Source organism: Schistocerca gregaria, chromosome 5 (genome assembly GCF_023897955.1).
Source record: "Schistocerca gregaria isolate iqSchGreg1 chromosome 5, iqSchGreg1.2, whole genome shotgun sequence".
In the NCBI taxonomy this organism is placed as follows: Eukaryota; Metazoa; Arthropoda; class Insecta; order Orthoptera; family Acrididae; genus Schistocerca; species Schistocerca gregaria.
This window is the reverse complement of record NC_064924.1, coordinates 565,109,457-565,133,718: the sequence shown is the minus strand read 5'-3', so window position 1 is coordinate 565,133,718 and position 24,262 is coordinate 565,109,457. Positions and strand designations below refer to the sequence as shown.

Genomic DNA, 24,262 nt, shown 5'->3' with positions numbered 1-24,262 from the left:
CTATGGGACTTAAAATCTGAGGTCATCAGTCCCCTAGAACTTAGAACTACTTACACCTAACTAACCTAAGGACATCACGCACATCCATGCCCGAGGCAGGATTCGAGCCTGCGAACGTAGCAGTCGCGCGGTTCCGGACTTACGCGCCTAGAACAGCTCGGCCGTCACGGCCGGCTGTGTGTGTAAAAAAGCGAGAGAAAGATATTGACCATAGTTAAACACATGTCACTGATTGTACGAAAAAACTTAATAAATCATATACATGGTCAAAAACTGCTCTATTTTCTGCTGAAAAGCTGTACTATAATTTTGCAACTGAGTCGTTTCAGATCACAGTGATAGGTTACAGTTGCGATGCAAGAAACATGCAAATAATAACTAAGTGACTAACTGTCTAACTAGCGATGGATACCTTGAGGGTTTGCTCAAAATACTTTGGTACATCTCATTCAGCTATACCGGCAAGTTTTTAACAAGTCTCAAAAATCTTGTAGTTTCGTTTACACGGTGACGTTAACAGTCCGTTTAAATAAAGAAAACCACGTTCATACTGAAACTGATTTGCCTAATGATTCCATGAAATTTAATAGCTATCACAAAAAATTCTGAACGCAAATAGGCACATATACCGGAGACACATTTACGAACAACAGCTATCGGGAATGTGGTGACTCTAAGGCGATCCGTTAAATGCATGTGCAAAATTTCGTGCAGAAAAATCATGTACAGCTTCGGTGATATTTATTATGTAGTGATGATTTCAACGAATTTAGGACAATGTAAGTAATACTCTCACCATTGGGACACAGTCTAAGAGTCAAGGAGGGAAGCTGAACCGGGTTCTAGTTGGTTAGCCCACAGCGGCCGGACTGAAGCTGGTTTCAGGCGTTTCCATAAGCAGACGCCGAGCCGGATTCATATCACCGCCTCAGAAACACAGACACCAGGAGCTAAACAAGGCAACCCATAGAACACAGCTCACTCGCCTCACTAACAAATGCCCCACAAGACATTTCTTCTCTAACGTAGACGGCCTCAAGAATGGCACGTAGCCACAGAATTAAGTGGCCAATCCCTGATGATCTAAGGATCATCGAACGGCGTAGTTGACTACACAAAACATCTTTTTTAACGGGGAGGCTTACTCTTAATTTCCGAGAGCGCACGTTATAAGCGACATTAGAGAAACTTGAGCTTAAACGTACCGACAGCAGGTCTTCACGTTGCAGCACCCGCGAATGGAATAGGAAAAGGCCACGCGATAATGATACACTGCGTACCCTCTGCCATTCAACAAACGATGGCTTGCCGCGTAGCACATAATGTCAGGAAAGGAAAACTAAACTGTGCGCTCAGCACTGAAGTCCATGCGATGTCGACGGCCGCCATGTCATCTGGGGTCATGCAAGGATGGTACGGAGGGGTATGGGGCCAGCGCATCGCTATTGGGGCAGTTGTCGCCTTTTCAGACCTTCGACACGCTACTTCTCGTTCAAGTAGCTCCTCATCTGGCATCACTCCGTTCCAGTTCTCCCAACAAGAAAAAAATCCCTGGCAACAACAGGAACTGAATGCGGGTCCTCTGCGGGAGTCAGACGAAAGCTGAAATAAAAACCATGCGAATCGTCCATTATCTAGATAGTAATAATGTGATCTCTTCTCAGAGAAAGCGCTGTGTTTAAAATAAAGAATAGAGCCCAGGGCTGGACAAGAAAGAAAACGACGTAGTTCACGATGCACAAACAACATACAGTCCTCTTACTAGCTTCATCTTCAACATATAGCGTGAACAGTTCGTATGATGCTATGAAGTTAAGTCAACATTACTTCGTAAAAAAAAAAGAGTGTTTTGAGGCCTACGAGGAGGACATTTTTCCCAAAAAACACAGAAGAAAGAAAGTCAATGACTTGCAGAACAATGCGTAAAACTTTCAGTTTAGTACAATGTGCGCAAATATGTGGACGTCCAAAATTTAAGAATGTCAGTCACACTGAGAAATTAAACTTTGTCGATATTCTTGAAATGTTAGCTTGGTGCGTAAGTTCGTAGCGTTTTTACAGAAGTTTAATGAAAATAACAGTTACATATAACAGTGACTGTAGTCATCAATAACATCTTCTCCTTCATTATTGACAACAGGGTACCAGTGTTGGGGTAACTTTTCTATTCTGCGACAGTAGAAATCACGTCATTTTGAGATGAAGAACTAGTCGAGCCGTGTTCGGAGCGCATTTTGATCCGGAGAGTTCCTTGAAGGCTGTTCGATAGAGAACGGTAAAGGCGAAAATCTGAGGGCGCGAGATCAGTTGAATAAGATGAATGCAGAATGAATTCCCAGTCCAACTTCCTGTACAGTGTTTTTCGTTAGTCTAGCAGAATGCAGGCGGGTGTTGTCGTGGATTAGTACTAAGTCACACAGTCTTCCTCGTCGTTGTTCTTATACTGCGTCTGCAAGACGTCTCAGTTGTTGACAATACATGCCAGCAATGGTTTACACGTCGGGGGAAGCAATTCGTAGTACATCACACCGTCACTGTGCATGAGATTATCTTTTGTGGATGCACGCATGTCTTTGAACGACGAGTTGCGGCTTTGTTTAGTCGCAATCATACCTTTCTTTTCTGTATGTTAGCGCATGGACACCATTTATTACCACCAGTAACGGTACGGGATAATAATGTACGCTGTTGTTCACGAGCCAACTGATGACGAACAAGCAGAGATGTCCGGATGGCCACCTGCTGATTTTTGTGATTTTGGCTTAGAGCATGCATTACCCACACAGACCCCATTTTTGAACATTCCCGATTGCGTGCAAATGTCACACGATTGTGGAATGGTGACGGTTCATCGTGTATGTCAGTTCTTGAGTACAATCGTGTGGATAATTGTGGATTAATGCGTTTAAACGACATTCATCAAACCATTAAGGTTTTCCTGAACGCAGAGAGTCACTGATGTCGAAACGATCCTCCTTAAAAGAAGTAAATCATTTTCTTGCCTGCTGTGCCCAGTGGTACCATCCCCACACACGGCGCAAATGTTTGTGACTGCCTCCGCTGCTGTGAGCAATCTATTGAACTCAACCAGAAGAATATATCAGAAAATGTTCCGATTTCTCCACATAGCATTCCAATCACTACCTCCAGATGACAAAATGAGATTATGTAATCTCAGTTAGCAACAGTGAATTACGAATGAAAATGACAATCAATAAATAAACCAGTAACAAGCAGGATAGCGACATACAAAACAAAAACGCCACGAACTTATACACAACTGGCCATTAAAATTGCTACACCAAGAAGAAATGCAGACGATAAACGGGTATTCATTGGACAAAGATATTATATTATAACTGAAATGTGATTACATTTTCACGCAATTTGGGTGCATAGATCCTGAGAAATCAGTGGCACCTCTGGCGGTAATAACGGCCTTGATACGCCTGGGCATTGAGTCAAACAGAGCTTGGATGCCGTGTACAGGTACAGCTGCCCATGCAGCTTCAACACGATACCACAGTTCGTCAAGAGTAGTGACTGGCGTATTGTGACGACCCAGTTGCTCAGCCACCATTGACCAGACGTTTCCAATTAGTGAGAGATCTGGAGAATGTGCTGGCCAGGGCAGCAGTCGAACATTTTCTGTATCCAGAAAGGCCCGTACAGGACCTGCAATGTGCGGTCGTGCATTATCCTGCTCAAATGTAGGGTTCCGGGGATCGAATGAAGGGTATAGCCACGGGTCGTAACATATCTGAAATGTACCGTCCACTGTTCAAAGTGCCGGTCAATGCGAACAAGAGGCGACGGAGAAGTGTAACCAATGGCACCCCACACCATCACGTGATACGCCAGTATGGCGATGACCAATATACGCTTCCAATGTGCATTCACCGCGATGTCTCCAAACACCGATGCGACCATCATGATGCTGTAAACAGAACCTGGATTCATCCGAAAAAATGACGTTTTGCCATCAGTGTACCCAGGTTCGTTGTTGAGTACACCATCGCAGGCGCTCTTGTCTGTCATGCAGCGTCAAGGGTAACCGCAGCCACAGTCTCCGAGCTGATAGTCCATGCTGCTGCAAACGTCGTCGAACTGTTCGTGCAGATGGTTGTTGTCTCGCAAACGTCCCCATCTGTTGACTCAGGGATCGAGAAGTGGCTGCACGATCCGTCACAGCCATGCGGATAAGATGCCTATCATCTCGACTGCTAGTGATACGAGGCCGTTGGGATCCAGCACGGCGTTCCGTATTACCCTCCTGAACCCACCGATTCCATATTCTACTAACAGTAATTGGATCTCGACCAACGCGAGCAGCAATGTCACGATACGATAAACCGCAATCGCGATAGGGTACAATCCGACCTTTATCAAAGTCGGAAACGTGATGCTACGCATTCCTCCTCCTTACACGGGGCATCAAAACATTTCACCAGGCAACGCCGGTCAACTGCTGTTTGTGTATGAGAAATCGGTTGGAAACTTTTCTCATGTCAGCATGTTGTAGATGTAGCCACCGGCGGCAACCTTGTGTGAATTCTCTGAAAAGCTAATCATTTGCATATGACAGCATCTTCTTCCTGTCGGTTAAATTTCGCGTCTGTAGCACGTCATCTTCGTGGTGTAGCAATTTTACTGGCCAGTAGTGTACTTTGAGGGGTTGAACCATTAGAAGTCAACCTGTTCCCTGCCGATCACTAGTGTGCATTCGAGCTTTCATAGTGGGCGGTAAGCGGTAATGATTTTAACAACTTTTTCGTTGAGTTTTCGTAAAATTTTGGCATAAGGAATATTACACGCATTAACTTACTGTAACTCTGCTTTATAAATTTTATGAAGTAAATTTACTTCCTTGCTCTATCAATTATCATTACTATGGGATCGGAGGGCCATTCATAAAAAAATGTTACTTCTAACAGAGGTACAAAAGTGAATCTTAGGCAAAAAAGGTTTACTACCTCTGCGTTAAACACGAGCAAAACGGATGTCACAGGCGCTTAAGTGGACGACAGTCTGCACTGTATCGAAATAACAATAAAAGTGACTGACCGTGCCGGCTACATGACTACGAAGCACCGGTGTTAAACGGAATGATGGAAGAGCTTGAAGATGTTGACAGACGTGCTGCGAAATACGTGACAGGTGTAAACAGTCACCGCATGACTGCTGAAGGTTCAGTGACTTACAGGAAACACATTTTCTGCGATTTAGGTGGCAATCTAACAGGCGAAATCAGAGAATGCGGCGCGCTATCTTGTGGAGTGAAGGAGGCGGCTCTTACCGCTGACGACCGCCGCGGGCCCGTGGCGCTGGCGGGCGCGCGCTCCGGACCTGCTGCTGCGCTGCCGGCCATGGCGGGAGCTGCGTCCACACTCGGCGCCCGCTGCCGGCGCGGCCGCCACGCGCTGCAAGCCGGCCGGGTCACGTGGCACCGCCGATGGCCTCGCGCACCCTGCACGCCACCCGGCGCTGTATTCCCAAACTCGGAAACCGCTTCAACTTCTCCGTAGTGACACACTTCGTTTTACGTCAAAATGCGCTTACGAGGGGCGTGCAAAAATAACGGAAATTTTTAACGATTTCGTTTATTCGTCTACACCAGGATAATACCATTCAAAGAAAGCTCCAAATTTGTATCGCTTTGAAATCTATCAACAGCTGAATCAATATTTGTGCAGCTTGTTTTTCAGATAGTACTTCATTATACGAGGGGCGGTCAATCTACAGCGTGAGTCAGGACGAAAGGTACATGCTTTGAGGGGTGATGGTATTAGTGATTCTGAACAAGAAACTTAATATGGACGTATGCCCTATTCCGAATAAAAATAGAACACATTTAATATTACTTTTGTACGTTTTACCGGGAGCGAAAGGCTATTTACAATTTGTACAGAAACCAGACGGCAGTTATAAGAGTCGAGGGGCATTGAAAGGGAAGCAGCGGTTGTGAAGGGAGTGAGACAGGGTTGTAGCCTGTCCTCGGTGTTATTTAATCTGTATATTGAGAAAGCAGTGAAGGAAACAAAAGAAAAATTCTCAGTAGGAATTAAAATCCATGGAGAAGAAATATAAGGTTCACCGATTACATTGTAATTCTGTCAGAGACAGCAAAGGACTTGAAAGAGCAGTTGAACGGAATGGACAGTGTCTTGAAAGGAGGATATAAGATGAACATCAACAAAAGCAAAACGAGGATAGTGGAATGTAGTCGAATTAAGTCGGGTGATGCTGAGGGATTTAGATTAGATTAGGAAATGAGGCACTTAAAGTAGTAAAGGAGTTTTGCTATTTGGGGAGCAAAATAACTGATGATGGTCGAAGTAGAGAGGACATAAAATGTAGACTGGCAGTGGCAAGGAAAGCGTTTCTGAAGAAGAGAAATTTGTTAACATCGAGTATAGATGTGTCAGGAAGTCGTTTCTGAAAGTATTTGCATGGAGTGTAGCCATGTATAGAAGTGAAACATGGATGATAAATAGTTTGGACAAGAAGAGAATAGAAGCTTTCGAAATGTGGTGCTACAGAAGAATGCTGAAGATTAGATGGGTAGATCACATAACTAATGAGGAGGTATTGACTATAATTGGGGAGAAGAGGAATTTGTGGCACAACTTGACAAGAAGAAGGGACCGGTTGGTAGGACGTGTTCTGAGGCATCAGGGGATCACAAATTTAGCATTGGAGGGCAGCGTGGAGAGTAAAAATGATAGAGGGAGACCAAGAGATAAATACATTAACCAGATTCAAAAGGATGTAGGTTGCACTAGGTACTGGGAGATGAAGAAGCTTGCACAGGATAGAGTAGCATGGAGAGCTGCATCAAACCAGTCTCGTGACTGAAGACAACAACAACAACAACACGTTTTTCTTGAATAAGTCGAAAACCGCACCCTCCACCGAAATCGTGTCGCAGTACAAAATTAAACTACATTAAATTTCCTACAAAAAAGGTCCTATTCATTTTTGTTCTCTAGAACCAATGGTTTGTGCGAAGAGAGCACAAGAATGTTGAAAAAAATCACTCGACGCGCATGCGCTGTAGCTTACGTAGTTTTTGTAGGCCAATTTGAGGTAGCATACTGAGTTAGCAAGTTGAGACGAACAGTTTGATACGGGACATTTGTGGCCTATCAAGTCGGGAAACTACATCAAATTGGCCTACAAAAACTACATAAGCTACATCGTATGCGCGTCGAGCGAGTTTTTCAACATCCTCGCGCTCTCTTCGCGCAAACCATTAGTTCTAGAGAAAAAAATAAATGAATATGACCTTTTAGTAGAACATTGTCCGCCTCCGCAGCGTAGCGGTAGCGTTACCGCCTTTCACGCAGGGGGCCCGGGTTCGACTCCTGGCAAGGGACTGCGTGTTGTCTGTCCATCATCGACTCGCAAGTCGCCGAAGTGGCGTCAACTAAGAAGGACTTGCCTCGGCATGGATGTGTGTGATGTACTTATGTTAGTTAGGTTTAAGTAGTTCTAAGTTCTAGGAGACTGATGACCTCAGAAGTAAAGTCCCATAGTGCTCAGAGTCATTTTTATATACCTTTTCGCTGGAGGGTGCGTTTTCCGAGTTATTCAAGAAAAACGTACAAAAGTGATATTAAATGTGTTCTGTCTCAGAAACCATTCGGAACTGGGCATACGTCCATATTAAGTTTTTTGTTCAGAATCACTAATACCCCTCAAAGCATGTACCTATCCTCTTGACTCACCCTGTATAATGCAACACATCTTTTTCTCGGCCAAGTTCGGTTGAAAAAAAATGCGGAATTTGTTGTGGGACATCGTGAATTATTCCCGCATCAGTCCCCACTGCAGGCGCGGCTCGTGCCGTCCATACTGGAGAAGGTTGTGACATTTACCAGTCGGAACTAATCTAGACCTCAGGCTATGCTACAGATCAGTCTGTCATCACAACCAAGATTTCAGGAGAGGGGGGAGGACAATATTACACTCTAGCTAAACATTTCCGTATTCTGTCTTCTTTCCGTTACTAAATAACACCAGGAACTAATTCCAGGTTAAAATCTATAGGTAAGTAATCCCCGATAGTTTACCACAACAAATCGCCGGCCAGAGTGGCCGTGCGGTTCTAGGCGCTACAGTCTGGAGCCGGGCGACCGCTACGGTCGCAGGTTCGAATCCTGCCTCGGGCATGAATGTGTGTGATGTCCTTAGGTTCGTTAGGTTTAATTAGTTCTAAGTTCTAGGCGACTGATGACCTCAGAAGTTAAGTCGCATAGTGCTCAGAGCCATTTCAACCATTTGAACCACAACAAATCGTCCTAAAAGAAGCGTTTCGAAGAGATATTTAACACGGCGTATGCTACCTTCGCTGCATGCTTAGTGTCTTATGTATTTTCATTTCTCAACTTCATATGTTTAACGTTTTGCGTGTTCAAACCGCGAAGTTTATAAATACGTGAGACGAAACAGTGATGTTTCTATGGGATTACGGATTTTGTGTTTTGATGGGCTGACATGAGCAACTCGAGCAACTGCAATGGTAATCTACACATCGTATTTGTGTATTACAAAAATATGCATTTCAAGTGATATAGAGCACACAACAACTCAGCGGCATTTCTTCTGTTAAAATTGTATGTACGATGACTGTTCAAAAAAATTCCAGAACATTCGTAATTTCGCGTCAATGGTGTGTGCGAACGAAATGAAGTTGGCACCCCTGCACACGCCTGTGTTTGATGTGTAATTGCTGGAAATTGTATTGTTCTGTTCGTTATTGTCCAGTGCTGTATTGAGTAGAACGTTGTGTCGCACACTTTGCGATTTTCGAGGTGAATAGTTATAGGAGCAACTCGTCTGCATTAAATTTCGCCCCAAATTCATGAAACGCTTTACAGACACACGCCAAATGATGCGGGAAGTCTACGGTGATGAGTGTGTAAGTCATTCTCGGTCTTACGAATGGTTCACGTGGTTTAAAAATGGCTGGACGGAAGTTAAAGATGACCTTCGTTCAGGAGGCTCTTCGATGTCTACCGATGACGCTCATACCACGAAAGTTTACGAAATTGTGCGTGCCAATCGAAGACTGACTGTCCGAGAGACTGCAGAAGAATGTAACGTTTCAGTTGGATCATGTCATGAAATCCAAACACAGCGTCTTGGAATGCACCGAGTTGCCGACGAGTTCGTCCTATGACACTTGAGCCAAGACCAGAAAGACTTATGCCTCGCAATATACGAAGAGCCTTTGGATCGCGAAAATGAGAACGAAATGTTCGTTAAGAGAATCATTACTGGGAATGAGACGTGGGTCTACGGTTATGATATTGAGACCAAGATTCAGTCTTGACAATGGATCGGGAAAGATTCTCCAATATCAACAAAAGATCGTCAGGTCAAATGTCAAAGCTACGCTGATAGTTTTCTGACTTTGATGGATTAGTTCATAATGAATTCGTGCCACAGGGGTAAACTGTCAATCGATGGTACTATCGGGACGTGTTGCGACGCTGCGAGAAAATGTGAGAAGGTAATGGCCTGAAATGTGGCGAGACAGTTCATGGATCCTGCATCACTATAACGCACCCGTACATTCAACCCTGTTAATGGGTGACAAAGAAAAGGAAACCACTGTGTTGTCTCATCCTCCGTACTATCCACACCTGGCCCCTGCGGACATTTTTTTTCTTTCCAAAGTTGGAAACCCCTCTGAAAGGACGAAGATCTGCAAAGATAGAGATAAAAGAAAATTCGCAGGCGGCGCTTCGCGCGACCCAGCAAGAGGCTTACCAAGACTGCTTCCCGAGGTGGAAACGTCGTTGGCAGCGGTATATTGATTGTGGAGGAGAGTATTTCGAAAGAGACCATACACAATAAGTAAGAGGTAAGCATAGAAAAATTTTGTCTACAAAAGTCCTGCATTTTTTGGATAGACCTCGTATACCCTTGCCTGGATTTACACTGTTTTTGTTCTTGAGCCATGTTTACATCAGATCTGGGCGCACCAAGTTCCTTTACTTGCATTCTAATCGCACGTTCCAAAATTTTGCCTTATAATTGCACACTGAACTCATGTTGTGTTATTTTCGCCGGCCGAAGTGGCCGTGCCGTTCTAGGCGCTGCAGTCTGGAACCGCGCGACCACCACGGTCGCAGGCTCGAATCCTGCCTCTGGCATGGATGTGTGTGATGTCCTTAGGTTAGTTAGGTTTAAGTAGTTCTACGTTCTAGGGGACTGATGATCTCAGATGTTAAATCCCATAGTGCTCAGAGCCATTTGAACCATTATTATTTTCGAACTCATGGTACGCTGCTCTTATTCATAAAAAGAAACTTGCTAATAACGCACGTTATCCGCAATTAGCAAGCATGGAAACTAAAATAACGGGACATGTTTCGCATACAGGATATATTTCCCGCGTTTTTTCCACTAAGCATTCGTAAAACTCTCACTAGGATGTGATACGCATGTTATCGTACTCTGGTGCACTCTGGCGAGACACCTGAAAACATATTCCAACAGTGGATAGGACAGCCAATGGCAACAAAGGCTAAAACACCATCAGAACAGTAATAGTAAACGTCGATTAATGACGCATCAAAGCACAGTAGAGATATAAAGACGCATGTATTCGATAGCGAAGTTTCAGCAACTCCTTTCATTCTATTTTGATGCAAGCGTTGGAACGTGGAAATTGTGTGAGGTTGGTAGGGCACCATTAGGTTGAAACACCAGAGCCTTCCCAAACTTCTGCTGCATAGAACTAAGTGGTATTTCAAGGCGCAGCCTTAAGACTACCTACCACTTTTCTCAAAAACATTGCTTTATATCACATACCAGTTGTTCCGAAAATGTTGACTGCAGTGGCGTAGCGCGAGGGGAGTCTTTGAGACTTAGTCTCCCCTGTATTCCTGCTTAAAAAACTGCAATAGTGATTCATAAGAAAAATATAAACAACTTTCTGCTAAGAGCTCTAAATGTGCGAAGACGTCAGTTTTGTAGCCCGCGCCGCACCCTTAGTACTCGTGTATTTGCCTATTTGAGACTCGACTGCTCTGTCTCTGCCTCCCTTCCCTATTTATCATCCATGTTTCACTTCTATACATGGCTACACTCCATGCAAATACTTTCAGAAACGACTTCCTGACACTTACATCTATACTCGATGTTAACAAATTTCTCTTCTTCAGAAACGCTTTCCTTGCCATTGCCAGTCTACATTTTCTATCCTCTCTACTTCGACCATCATCAGTTATTTTGCTCCCCAAATAGCAAAACTCCATTACTACTTTAAGTGCCTCATTTCCTAATCTTATACCCTCAGCAGCACCCGACATAATTCTACTACATTCCATTATCCTCGTTTTGCTTTTGTTGATGTTCATCTTATATCCTCCTTTCAGGACACTATCCATTCCATTCAACTGCTCTTCCAAGTCCTTTGCTGTCTCTGACAGAATTACGATGTCATCGCGAACCTCAAAGTTTTTATTTCTTCTCCATGGATTTTAATACCTACTCCGAACTTTTCTTTTGTTTCCTTCACTGCTTGCTCAATATACAGATTGAATAACATCGGGGAGAGGCTACAACCCTGTCTAACTCCCTTCCCAACCACTGCTTCCCTTTCATGCCCCTCGATTCTTATAACTGCCATCTGGTTTCTGTACAAATTGTAAATAGCCTTTCGCTCCCTGTATTTTACCCCTGCGACCTTCAGAATTTGGAAGAGAGTATTGTAGTCAACATTGTCAAAATCTTTCTCTAAGTCTACGAATGCTAGAAACGTAGGTTTGCCTTTCCTTAATCTTTCTTCTAAGATAAGTCGTAGGGTCAGTATTGCCTCACGTGTTCCAACATTTCTACAGAATCCAAACTGATCTTCCCCGAGGTCGGCTTCTACTAGTTTTTCCATTCGTCTGTAAAGAATTCGTGTTAGTATTTTGCAGCTGTGGCTTATTAAACTGATTGTTCGGTAATTTTCACATCTGTCAACACCTGCTTTCTTTGGGATTGGAATTATTATATTCTTCTTGAAGTCTGCGGGTATTTCGCCTGTTTCATACATCTTGTTCACCAGATGGTAGAGTTTTGTCAGGACTGGCTCTCCCAAGGTCGTCAGTAGTTCCAATGGAATGTTGTCTACTCCGGGGGCCTTGTTTCGGCTCAGGTCTTTCAGTGCTCTGTCAAACTCTTCACGCAGTATCGTATCTCCCATTTCATCTTCATCCACATCCTCTTCCATTTCCATAATATTATCGTCAAGTACATCGCCCTTATATAGACCCTCTATATACTCCTTCCACCTTTCTGCTTTCCCTTCTTTGCTTAGAACTGGGTTTCCATCTGAGCTCTTGATATTCATGCAAGTGGTTCTCTTTTCTCCAAAGGTCTCTCTAATTTTCCTGTAGGCAGTATCTATATTACCCCTAGTGAGATAAGCCTCTACATCCTTACATTTGTCCTCTAGCCATCCCTGCTTAGCCACTTTGCACTTCCTGTCGATCTCATTTTTGAGACGTTTGTATTCCTTTTTGCCTGCTTCATTTACTGCATTTTTATATTTTCTCCTTTCATCAATTAAATTCAATATTTCTTCTGTTACCCAAGGATTTCTACTAGCCCTCGTCTTTTTACCTACTTGATTATATGCTGCCTTCACTACTTCATCCCTCAAAGCTACCCATTCTTCTTCTACTGTATTTGTTTCCCCCATTCCTGTCAATTGTTCCCTTACGCTCTCCCTGAAACTCTGTACAACCTCTGGTTCTTTCAGTTTATCCAGATCATATCTTCTTAAGTACCCTCCTTTTTGCAGTTTCTTCAAATTTAATCTACAGGTCATAACCAATAGATTATGGCCAGAGTCCACATCTGCCCCTGGAAATGTCTTACAATTTAAAACCTGGTTCCTAAATCTCTGTCTTACCATTGTGTAATCTATCTGATACCTTTTAGTATCTCCAGGGTTCTTCCATGTATACAACCTTCTTTCATGATTCTTAAACCAAGTATTAGCTATGATTAAGTTGTGCTCTGTGCAAAATTCTACCAGGCGGGTTCCTCTTTCATTTCTTAGCCCCAATCCATATTCACCTACTACGTTTCCTTCTCTCCCTTTTCCTACTGCCGAATTACAGTCATCCATGACTAATAAATTTTCATTACCCTTTACTATCCGAATAATTTCTTTTATTTCATCATACATTTCTTCAATTTCTTCGTCATCTGCAGAGCTAGTTGGCATATAAACTTGTACTACTGTAGTAGGTGTGGGCTTCGTGTCTATCTTGGCCACAACAATGCGTTCACTATGCTGTTTGTAGTAGCTTACCCGCATTCCTATTTTCCTATTCATTATTAAACCTACTCCTGCATTACCCCTATTTGATTTTGTGTTTATAACCCTGTAGTCACCTGACCAGAAGTCTTGTTCCTCCTGCCACCGAGCTTCACTAATTCCCACTATACCTAACTTCAACATATCCATTTCCCTTTTTAAATTTTCTAACCTACCTGCCCGACTAAGGGATCTGACATTCCACGCTCCGATCAGTAGAACGCCAGTTTTCTTTCTGCTGATAACGACATCCTCTTGAGTAGTCCCCGCCCGGAGATCCGAATGGGGGACTATTTTACCTCCGGAATATTTTACCCAAGAGGACGCCATCATCATTTAATCATACAGTAAAGCTGCATGCCCTCGGGACAAATTACGGCCGTAGTTTCCCCTTGCTTTCAGCCGTTCGCAGTACCAGCACAGCAAGGCCGTTTTGGTTATTGTTACAAGGCCAGATCACTCAATTATTCAGACTGTTGCCCTTGCAACTACTGAAAAGGCTCCTGCCCCTCTTCAGGAACCACACGTTTGTCTGGCCTCTCAACAGATACCTACGGTACGGCTATTTGTATCGCTGAGGCACGCAAGCCTCCCCACCAACGGCAAGGTCCATGGTTCATGGGGGGGGGGGGGGGGGGGCTGCCGCTTCTATGCTGGCTTTTAACACGTAAGTGAACAGTCGCGCTGTTTGTGTCCACAGTCATTCTTGTGTGATTTTAGTGCATATTTTTTTTGTGTCGCCAACATGAGTGAGCCAGCAACTGAACACCTTATAGAATTTTTATTAAAGATTCCTTTTTCTACAGTAACGTACGAAAAAAGTGCGAATTGAAGGACAAACGACCTACTCCTACACTCAGTGTAGTTTTAAGTGAAGCAAAAAAAAACGCACTTTTCAGACAGCCTAGTACGAAAAGTAAACTTGGCTGTCTGCGAATGCAGTTAATAACAGATTATATATATATATATATATATATATATATATATATATATATATATATATATATATATCTTCTGTTTGGTGGTGAAAAGGAATGGTGCAACGAGGGCATTTGAACAATAAAGAACTTTTTGACAGGAAAGCACAAAAGCATCAGATGTCAAAACATCACCTGCAAAACAATGAATCGTTTCAGTTATTGGGCAAAACTAGAATCGAGTACGCCCTTTCTGAAGCCGCTCGTCTGACAGCAATAACATACAACGAACAAGTTGCATCCAACAGGAGAGTATTGGCTCGTCTTATTCAACCAAACAAGAACTAGCCTTTCTCGGCCATCGAGAAGACGAATCAAATGGCTCTGAGCACTATGGGACTTAACTTCTGAGGTCATCAGTTCCCTAGAACTTAGAACTACTTAAACCTAACTAACCTAAGGACATCACGCACATCCATGCCCGAGGCAGAATTCGAACCCGCGACCGTAGCGGTCGCGCGGTTCCAGACTGTAGCGCGTAGAACCGCTCGGCCACTCTGGCCGGCGAAGACGAATCCTCAAGCAACAAAGGTAACTATCTGGAATTGTTGGATGTACTAGCTCAAGGAGAGCAGTTAATCCGAGACCACCTATTATCATCTTCAACCTTTAAAGGAACTTCTCCAGATATACAGAATGATGTAACAGAAAAGATTACTCTGGCAGTTAATAAGAAAATACAATCTGAAATTCAGAACTGCAATTTCATTTCGATTCAGGCTGATGAAACAATAGACGTGTCATGCAAGAGTCAAATGAGTATAATATTCAGGTACTGCATTGCAGACAAAATTGAGGAAAGATTCGTCGGATTTTGCGATGTTTCTGGAGATAAAACTGCTGAAGGTTTGTCAAACATTATTCATGCGGTATTGAACGAATGGAATGTGGAAGGAAAAGTGATTAGTCAAACATATGGTGGCGCTTCAGTAATGGCGGGCAGAGAAAGAGGACTACAACAATTGGTGAAGCAGTTCTGTCCCTATTCGCTTTTTATTCATTGTTACGCACATCGGCTGCATTTGGTACTGTTACATGTCTCCAAAACCAAACGACAAGTACGCATGTTTGTGAGTGATCTTACTGCATTCCATTCGTTTTACATCAAATCATCAAAACCGACCGTGTTGCTAACTGAGAATGGATTTAAACTGCCACATGAAAGCAACACTCGCTGGAACTTTCGTTCCAAGGCAGTTTCAACAATATCTAGTCATTTCTCAGAGCTATTTAGTGTTTTTAATTACATAATTGACGATAAAGACTCTCAGTGGGACCCAGAATTTTTGAGCTATGTTGTGGGAATGAAACGACGGATGGATGATCCTATGTTTGTCTGCTTGCTTTGCTTGTACCGAGGGCTGCTTTGTTTATGTTGATTATCTCTTTAATGTTCTTCAGTCAAAATCTGTCAGTATAACTGCTTGCCAGGACGAAATAAGAACTGTTTTGATAGACTTACGACAATTAAGAACGGAAACATTCGTTGATGAATGCATTAAATGCAGCTTGTGCTTGAATGGCAACTTATCATTCTGTGATAGTCAAAAGACATCTCTCAGGGCACTACCTTACGAGATACTGGATCTGCAAATTGTTCAGATGGAAAGAAGATTTCAAGACTTTCCCCAAATTCAGTTTGTTGAACTTTTGAACGAAAAGTGTTTCCCGAACTATCAAAAAGGATTCCCAAAGTTGAGACTGCTTCAGTTATTAGAACAGTGCCCTTTATTCACACAAGAACAACTTGAAAATGAACTGTGTAACATATACGCTTATGAGAAAAAGCACTTATCTCAAAAAATTGTCAAAAATGATATTGACTCTGTTTATGAAGAAACAACAAAGTTCCTGCGTTTGGTTTTGACACTACCCGCAACGACAGCAAGCAGTGAACGAAGCAAGAGTACTCTTAAACGAGTGAGGAATTATTTAAGGAATTCAATGTCCAACAGCCGGCTGTCGTGTTTGAGCATGTTAGCAATAGAAAAGACATTACTTGGAGAGCTGTCCAGTGATCAGATTTTAGTAGACCGAGTTATAGACTTATTGGTGGAAAGAGAAGACAGGCGCATTGCACTTGTCTACAAGAAAATATAAGTGCTTCTTCTCTTGCTGCCCGGAGTTCTACAAATTTGTCATCGTTTCTCGAACAAGATAGTTATTATTATTATTATTATTAGTAGTAGTAATAGTAGTAGTAGTAGTAGTAGTAGTAGTGGTGGTGGTGGTAGTGGTAGTAGTAGTAGTAGTAGTAGTAGTTTTTGTTGTTTTATTTGATACATTTTGTTTCATTTGTTAAAATAATTGTTCATTGTACAGGTGACACCATCAATCCAATCACCTGGGTGTCAGCTGATTCCGCCCATAAGAAGGCTACGGGACGTCAAACAGCTAAGTTCTCACGTCTCCTTGACAAACCATCTCTGCAGGTTCCGTGCAAGACTGTCATCGATTTGAGTGGCATGGTGTTGAGTGATGATGCGGTCTCGGTTTTGCAGAAAGGTCTCAACTTCGCTCCCACCCCCAAGTTCACTCCGGTCGCAGAAATTGTTAGTGCTGTTGAACAGGTTGCAGCTCGACTTCCGCCAGAATCAGCCGAGGAAATACGTCGTGAAACTTGTCGTGCGTTGACGAAATCCACGACGATGAAGTCAAATATCAGCAGTAAAGAGAGGGCGGTCATTCGTGATCTGAGGGAACGCTTTGAAATTGTTGTCTTACCGGCTGACAAAGGCAGTGCTACAGTTGTTGTCTCCCATAAGGACTACACTGATAAGATGCAGAGCCTGCTAAATGACGATTCCTACCGGAAGATCAGCGTTGACCCTACAAAGAAGGTGGAGAACAAGACGAGGGTTCTTCTCAAGGACGCAGATTTACCGGAGGGTGACGCTAAGAAATTGTTACCCCAAGGTCCGGTACCGCCTAGACTATATGGACTCCCGAAAGTTCACAAAGAGGGGGTACCATGACGCCCCATTGTCAGCAACATCAGGGCACCTACATATTTGTTGGCCAAATACCTGACGGGAATATTAAGTCCTTATGTGGGTAAATGCCCACATCACATCCGTAATTCCGTGGATTTTGTTAAACGCCTTGATAGCTTCAGGTTGGATGAGTCAGATATCATGGTGAGTTTTGACGTCGTTTCCTTGTTTACGAGTGTACCCCTGCGAGAGTCGCTAGAGTTGATTGGTCAGAGGTTTGACGAGAATACCACTGAACTTTTTCGGCATGTCTTGACTTCCACGTATTTTCTTTTTAATGGAGAATACTACGAACAAACGGAGGGAGTCGCCATGGGTAGCCTCCTCTCACCGGTGGTAGCGAATTTGTACATGGAGAACTTCGAGGAAGAAGCCCTGTCGTCATCCGAATGGAAACCTACTTGCTTTTTCCGTTACGTGGACGACACGTTCGTCATCTGGCCACATGGTATGGATAAACTCCTTGACTTCCTTACACAACTAAACTCCATACACCCCAACATCAAATTCACTATGGAGACTGAAACGGAGGGTAAATTACCTTTCCTTGACATCTTGGTCAGGAGAAGGGCTGACACCACCCTAGGTCATGGGGTGTATCGAAAGGCAACACACACTGATCTGTATTTGCACGCAGACAGCTGCCACCACCCTTCACAGAGGAATGGGGTACTTAAAACTCTAGTACATAGGGCGCGCACTATCTCTGACACAGAGATTCTACCCCAGGAATTGGAACATCTGAGAACTGTGTTTCGAAAGAATGGGTACTCGGAGTGGCAGATCCAACGTGCTCTCCGCCCAGCCACTGCAGCACAACTTGTTGAGATGGATGAAGTCACGAGGGAGGAGGTAGGCACTGCATTTATTCCATACACAGGCGCACTCTCGGGGAAAATCGCCCGCATTCTGAAGAAACACCGTGTCAGAACTGTGTTTTGTCCTCCGAATAAAACTCGTGCACTGGTGGGGAGCGCCAAATATGACCTCGGTTTGAGGAAGGTCGGCGTGTACCAGATTCCGTGTCAATGTGGCAAGTCGTATATTGGTCAGACGATGCGTACCGTCGAGGATCGATGCCGTGAACACCTGAGGCACACTCGACTGATGAATCCGAGCACAAGTCGGCGGTCGCTGAACATTGTTTGTCGGAAAATCACGCTATGGAGTATGACCGCACGAGGATTCTGGTACAGACGTCGAGATACTGGGACAGCGTTGTTAGAGAGGCTATCGAAAATCGCACCAATGACGACCTCATAAACCGTGACTGTGGCTATAATCTTAGCAAGGCTTGGGAACCAGCGATTGGGTTAATCAAGAGTAAATCGAGCAAACGCATAGTTGTGACGACCACGGCGGACAGAGCCATCACACCGACGTCATCTCAGACGCCGTCGCAATCTGTTCCACCGCGCTACCGTGGCGCGGGGCGCGGACGGCGGAGGGAGCGCGCCGCGGGCGGAGGGTATTTAAATCGGCCGCCGCCGCGACCGAACCCAGTTCCCCCTGAGCAGCCATAGCGTACGGATCTCCGTGCCGGCACGTTCACAGGAGCTCAGTCCGTCAGTTCACCTGATGATAGCGACATGTTTGATCGCCGAAATATTGTGCCCGTTGGACACTATAGACCGGCAGTACACCCGTGGATATTTTGATTAAGAAATAGCCTAATTGGGGCAATTTCCATGTAAGTGTTCATAAAAAAATAATGAGCTCAAATTGCAACAGTTATAAAATTTTGCAGCAAAGTATTCAAATTTTTCGAAATTGTGATACATTTTCGTAACAAGTGGTTATAAAAGTTCTTTTTTTCTTACTATTACAGCATTCATTCCCGAAATGTTGGTACAATTAGAGCGCCAGCTGGAAGCTGAAAGTCTCCAGTAAATGGAGGAGGTTGTGCTACCATTATGTAAGTACATCTCAGAATTCTGTGGTGATAGTTTATATGTTCAGAAAGCATCTCTCAAAGTATTCAAATGGTAACAAGTCGTCGCTAGGCAATGAAAGCCTCGTAACTCCATCTGACAATGAAATCCACGTAACTGCATTACCAAATATACGCAATTATGCCACACAGTCTGTTGAAACCTTCGTTCTTCGAGTTGAACGGTGTTGCCATCTAGCGGCAATAATGAAAAACATCTCCAGCGATATGTAGTTTATGCTGCAAACCTCGCATCTCCGATAATCGCCATTGTTAGTATGCAGGGCGAACACATGCTCAGAGATTAAAACGTTTTTTGATATTATAGTAACTGTTTTTGACTGACAGACCCAACACTGCTTTATTGCTACATGTATGTGTTAGAATTTCTAAATACTGCACTCCATACATACGAGGTTGTAATTTTAGAACTGAACAGAATCCTATACATTCTACAGTAACTATTTTATTTTCAGCCATGGGTAAAAAGAGTAAATTCACTCTGCACCATGTGAAACAAGCCGACAACGGATCATATCGTATAAAATCACCGGAAGAAGATTTTAGTCAGGTTCCTCCTTGTCCTACACCAAAGGAAAGAGTACACCTACAAAATGAAGGTAAACCGTAGTTCATATTGTTGCAACTTCAAGTAAGATCCTTGTTTGGAAGTTGAGGTGATTAAATTATTGAAATATTAGTGATGACATTTTGTTTACACAACAGATAATGCGGAGAAAGAAGCAAATACAGAGGCGAATTCCACTTCTGAGTTTGAAAGTCGTTTCGAACACAGCAGCGAGTATGATATCTCCAGTGGCAGTAGTGATGTGTATGATCCAGATAAAAACAAAAATGACCATAGCAGTAACAGCAGCACGGAAGACGACCATGACGAAGTTAATGTGGGAGTAAAACGTACTAAGTCGCGCCGTAAAAGGAAAAGCAATCAATCACTTCAAAGTTTGCAGAAAGGAAAACGTATGAGGGGACTGGATTATTTAGGAATGCAAAAACATTAGTTTGGCAAAAAGAGATCAACAATGAGCAGAAGTAGGAGGGAAATGAAACTACGATGTACTTGTAAACATTCTTCCTTAAATCGGAACAGGAATTGCAAGGATATTACAGAAGAGCAGAGACAGATAATATTTAATCATTTTTGGCAGGATATGTCTTGGGGTGAAAGAAAATTTTTTGTTGGAAGCCATGTCTACTACGTTCCAGTTAAAAGACGCAGAAATAATTCATAATCTAATAAATCTCACCGTTCTAACACACTATATTACAATTTTGTAATAGTACAGAGAAAAACTGTCTGCAAGACTATGTTTCTCAATACTTTGTGCTTAGGCGAATGGAGTGTCAGAACATGGGCATCTAGAGCACCAGGAAGAACACTTGCAGGAGTGCCTCAAATGCAGGAGAGACCAACGAAAGTTTCAGGTGGACGACAATCAGCATCAGATGTTTTTGCAGAGTACTGCACTGTACTGTAAAAGCAAACTGAAGGTGCACAACTTAACCATCTATGATTTAAAAAGTAACGATGGTTATTGTTACCTTTGGCACGAGAGTGAAGGTGGACTAACAGCTTCGGAATCTGCCAGTATACTTGTGCATTTTATAGAAATGTACGTCCAAAATGATTCAGAAGCTATTTTCTATAGCGACGGATGCACGTACCAGAATCGAAACTAAGTCATGCACTCAGTAATGCACTGGCTCATCACGCCAATCAGAAAGGCGATACAATAGTGCAAAAATTTCTGGAGAAAGGTCACATTCAAATGGAGTGTGATTCTATGCATTCCACCATAGAAAGGAAGTTGAAAAACAAACACATTTATTCTCCTGCTGGCTATGTAGAAGTTTGTTCTACCGCAAGACAAAGTCCTAGACCTTATGTTCTCAGTTATTTGGACCACACGTTTTTCAAGTCCTATGATAAACTCTCGTTGTATTCGTCTATTCGGCCAGGGTCTACAATTGGGGATCCAACAGTGACTGATATCTGGTGTCTCAAGTATGATCCCTCCGGAAAAATGGAATATAAATTGAAATTCAGCGATACATGGGAACCACTTCCAAGAAGGACGTCAAACATACCCAGCTCATTTACAGTGCCCCCTCTCTACGGTTCACCACTAAAGATCAGCGCAGAAAAGTTTACGCATTTGCAACAACTAAAGCTGGTCCTTCCCAAGGATGTGCATGACACACTGCCTCACATTTGTAATGAGAGAACTTGTCCGTGTCTAAAAAAATGCAGCCAAAAATAAACTTGTTTACAGCCACCTGTGACTGTGAGTGTAGCAGAAATAGTAACAATAATAAATGTTAATAAACTGCACAAATGTTTACAATAATAAAATGTTAATTAAAGCTAACAACATTATTTCTATGTTTCTTAAACACTGTAATTTATTAACATCCAGATGCTAATATTTTGGTCAATGTGAAATTATTCATTTTACTTTATATCTGTAACAATGTATCGTTACAGATTTTTCATTATACACAAATAATGCAAAATTTAAGTAACTTTTTTTTAAAACAAATTCATTTCAATTCTTAACCGCGCACTCGTTACATGCCTCTTATCTCTATCACTACCAAAAAAATAACTGTGAAAACCTCGTAACTCCAAAAACCAGCAGACAATTTGAAGTGCATAATAAAGTCTTATGTACCAATGACCGGATCCATATTGTGTATCAGAAACCACTACATCTGACTAATCAGGCCCTCATGTGATTTCTATAATTAGTGTTTTGTTTCTCCTGTAAAATTTGAGTTACGAGGTTTTCATTGCCTAGCGACGAAGTGCTTATAACATTTCTACTGTTGTTCTAGCATTAGAACAGCAGCAGCTGGAAGTCGCCAGCTAGCGGAAGAGCTTATTCTATCGTCATGTAAATACAACTACAAATTCTGCATGATAGTTTACATGTTCACAAAACAGCTCTTGATGTATTCAGATTGTGACAAGTGTTTATAAAACTTTTGATCTCCCGCTTGGAGCATTAGAACAACAGCTGATGGACACTGAGCTGCTGCTGGAGGCTGAAATTCACCACGAAAGTAAGTACAGCTATAATATTTTGCCTTTAGACTTCTTTTTTCATCGTATTCAGTTGTATGAAGTATATATTGTTCATTGTGGTAGATGTTGCTACAGATCGAGAGGAAAATGAGGTTCTAGTAGGGGTATGCATCAAGAATGTTGACCAGGCATCATCACTTTCATCTGCCACGAACTTTTTATTTATTTATTTAATTTTTCCGTAGTTATGCATAATCAATATCTCACTGTAGTCAAATTCACAACAATTTTGTTGTTGTTTCTAATAATCAATACCTTCTTGTAGACGACTTCCAAGAGTTGGATTATTGTCTCCACAACAACAATAATTCCGGCGAGGGTGAAATTCCCGAGTGGGAGCGTGGGATGGTGGCTGATGAAAGGCAGTACGATCCCTCCCTTCTGGAACAGGAGATAGAAATATTTGACTGGGTGGGAGAAATACCAGAAAGGTCGATTGAACTGCTCAATCCTGGGACCCAGAGTTTAAAAGGTGGTTATAATGTGACCGTCATCGTTAGAGCATATAATTATTATTCAGGAATGCTGATGTACTTAATTGTTGTTGTTTGTTTACAGCGTATATTTAAAAAAATCTTAAGCATTGTGCTTAATTTTTTTCCATTATTCATATGTTACAGAGGTATCACCAACACCGTCACTACAACAGCTTGCTGTGGGATGTTCACCTAGAGCGGTGGTCTTGGGGGCAGGTATCAAACACACACCCAAGCATCATGCACCACTTTGAAAAGTACCGCTCATTGCCACACGAGAGGCAGCTGCAGCCGCTGCACTGCCAGCGCTCAAACCATTGCATACCCTCTGGCGTACATGGGTGGTTCAGTCAGAGCAACGATCTCCAACCCTCAAGGCTGGCGATGGAGGAGGCTCCAATATGCAGCAGCAACAACAAGCACCTTGCCGCAGCCTGGGTGCTCCCACAGGAGCTCACCGCTGCCAACTGCTTATACTCAGGCTCGGGCTACTCACCCTCACTGGCAACTATAGGTGTGTGTGCCACAGTGCATACCCCTCCCCCCAAGGCACCTCCTCCCCAGCGCCCTCATCCATCAGGTGGATGCACTAATCTCCTAGCTGCAGTATTAATGATAATGAACCTGTGGGTAGTAATAGGGCTCTATCCAATTCTGATAGTGAAGGACATCAGATAGCAGCATCATGACCCATCTAGAATACTCCGTGGTTGCCAGGCCATTGAGGGGCGTACCTCATTTACTAGAATTAAGAATCTGACCTGAGGGGTGGGGATCATGATCCAGTCAGGTTTCTAGAAGCCTGCCATCCGGTGCTGGAGCCAGTGCTCCTCAAAGCCCTAGATGATTTGAGATATAATGGCATTAAATGTAATGCAGTACTTTGCAGCGAGTTGGGTTACCCACCCAAACAGCAGGGTACTGCTCAGAAGAAAACCTTGCACTATATCTGGGGTGATAACGGCACTATATCTCAGAGTACATCAATCGCCGAGTGGTATCGTAAATCCACTTTGGATGCTGTACTGGCCCAATTTTCTGTTATGGAAGTAAGAGGGTCAGCTAAAGCACTCAGCCAAATACTACACTTCAACATCCATATTCATGTCTTATGATCCGTTAAATGGAGGGTCTAGTTATATCAAACTCCTTGAAGATATTAAGAAGAAGTGGGCTTGCATTAATGTTCAGAATGAAAAGGATAACACTTGTTTTGCATGCTCAATCCTGGCTTGTGAGAGAAATTACCATTACAGACACCATCCCAAGTGAACAACAACATACAGTGTATGAAAGAATAAAAACAGCACAGCTTATAACTTTGACGGTATCAAGTTCCCTGTAAGGATTCAGGACATAGCAAAATTTGAGGCACAGAATCCTGGAATATTGGTTCACGTTTATGGCTTGAAGAAGAAGCAGAAAATCAAGCCAGATGAGCAGGACAAGCATACTA

The 24,262-nt window shown here is 43.0% G+C and overlaps 1 protein-coding gene across 3 annotated transcripts in view; it reads right to left on the bottom strand.

Moving 5' to 3' along the window:
• LOC126272884 (carcinine transporter) overlaps positions 1-5,383 on the bottom strand; it is a 414,147-nt gene extending 408,764 nt beyond the window's left edge. For 2 of the 3 annotated variants that reach the window (XM_049976131.1, XM_049976132.1), the window contains exon 1: positions 5,297-5,375. In XM_049976131.1, the coding sequence (XP_049832088.1) occupies positions 5,297-5,368 (72 nt within the window). In that variant the 5' untranslated portion in view covers positions 5,369-5,375. Of the gene's footprint in view, positions 1-5,296 lie in introns of all 3 variants that reach the window. The other variant, XM_049976130.1, reaches the window with a different exon arrangement.
• Positions 5,384-24,262: the final 18,879 nt, after the last annotated feature.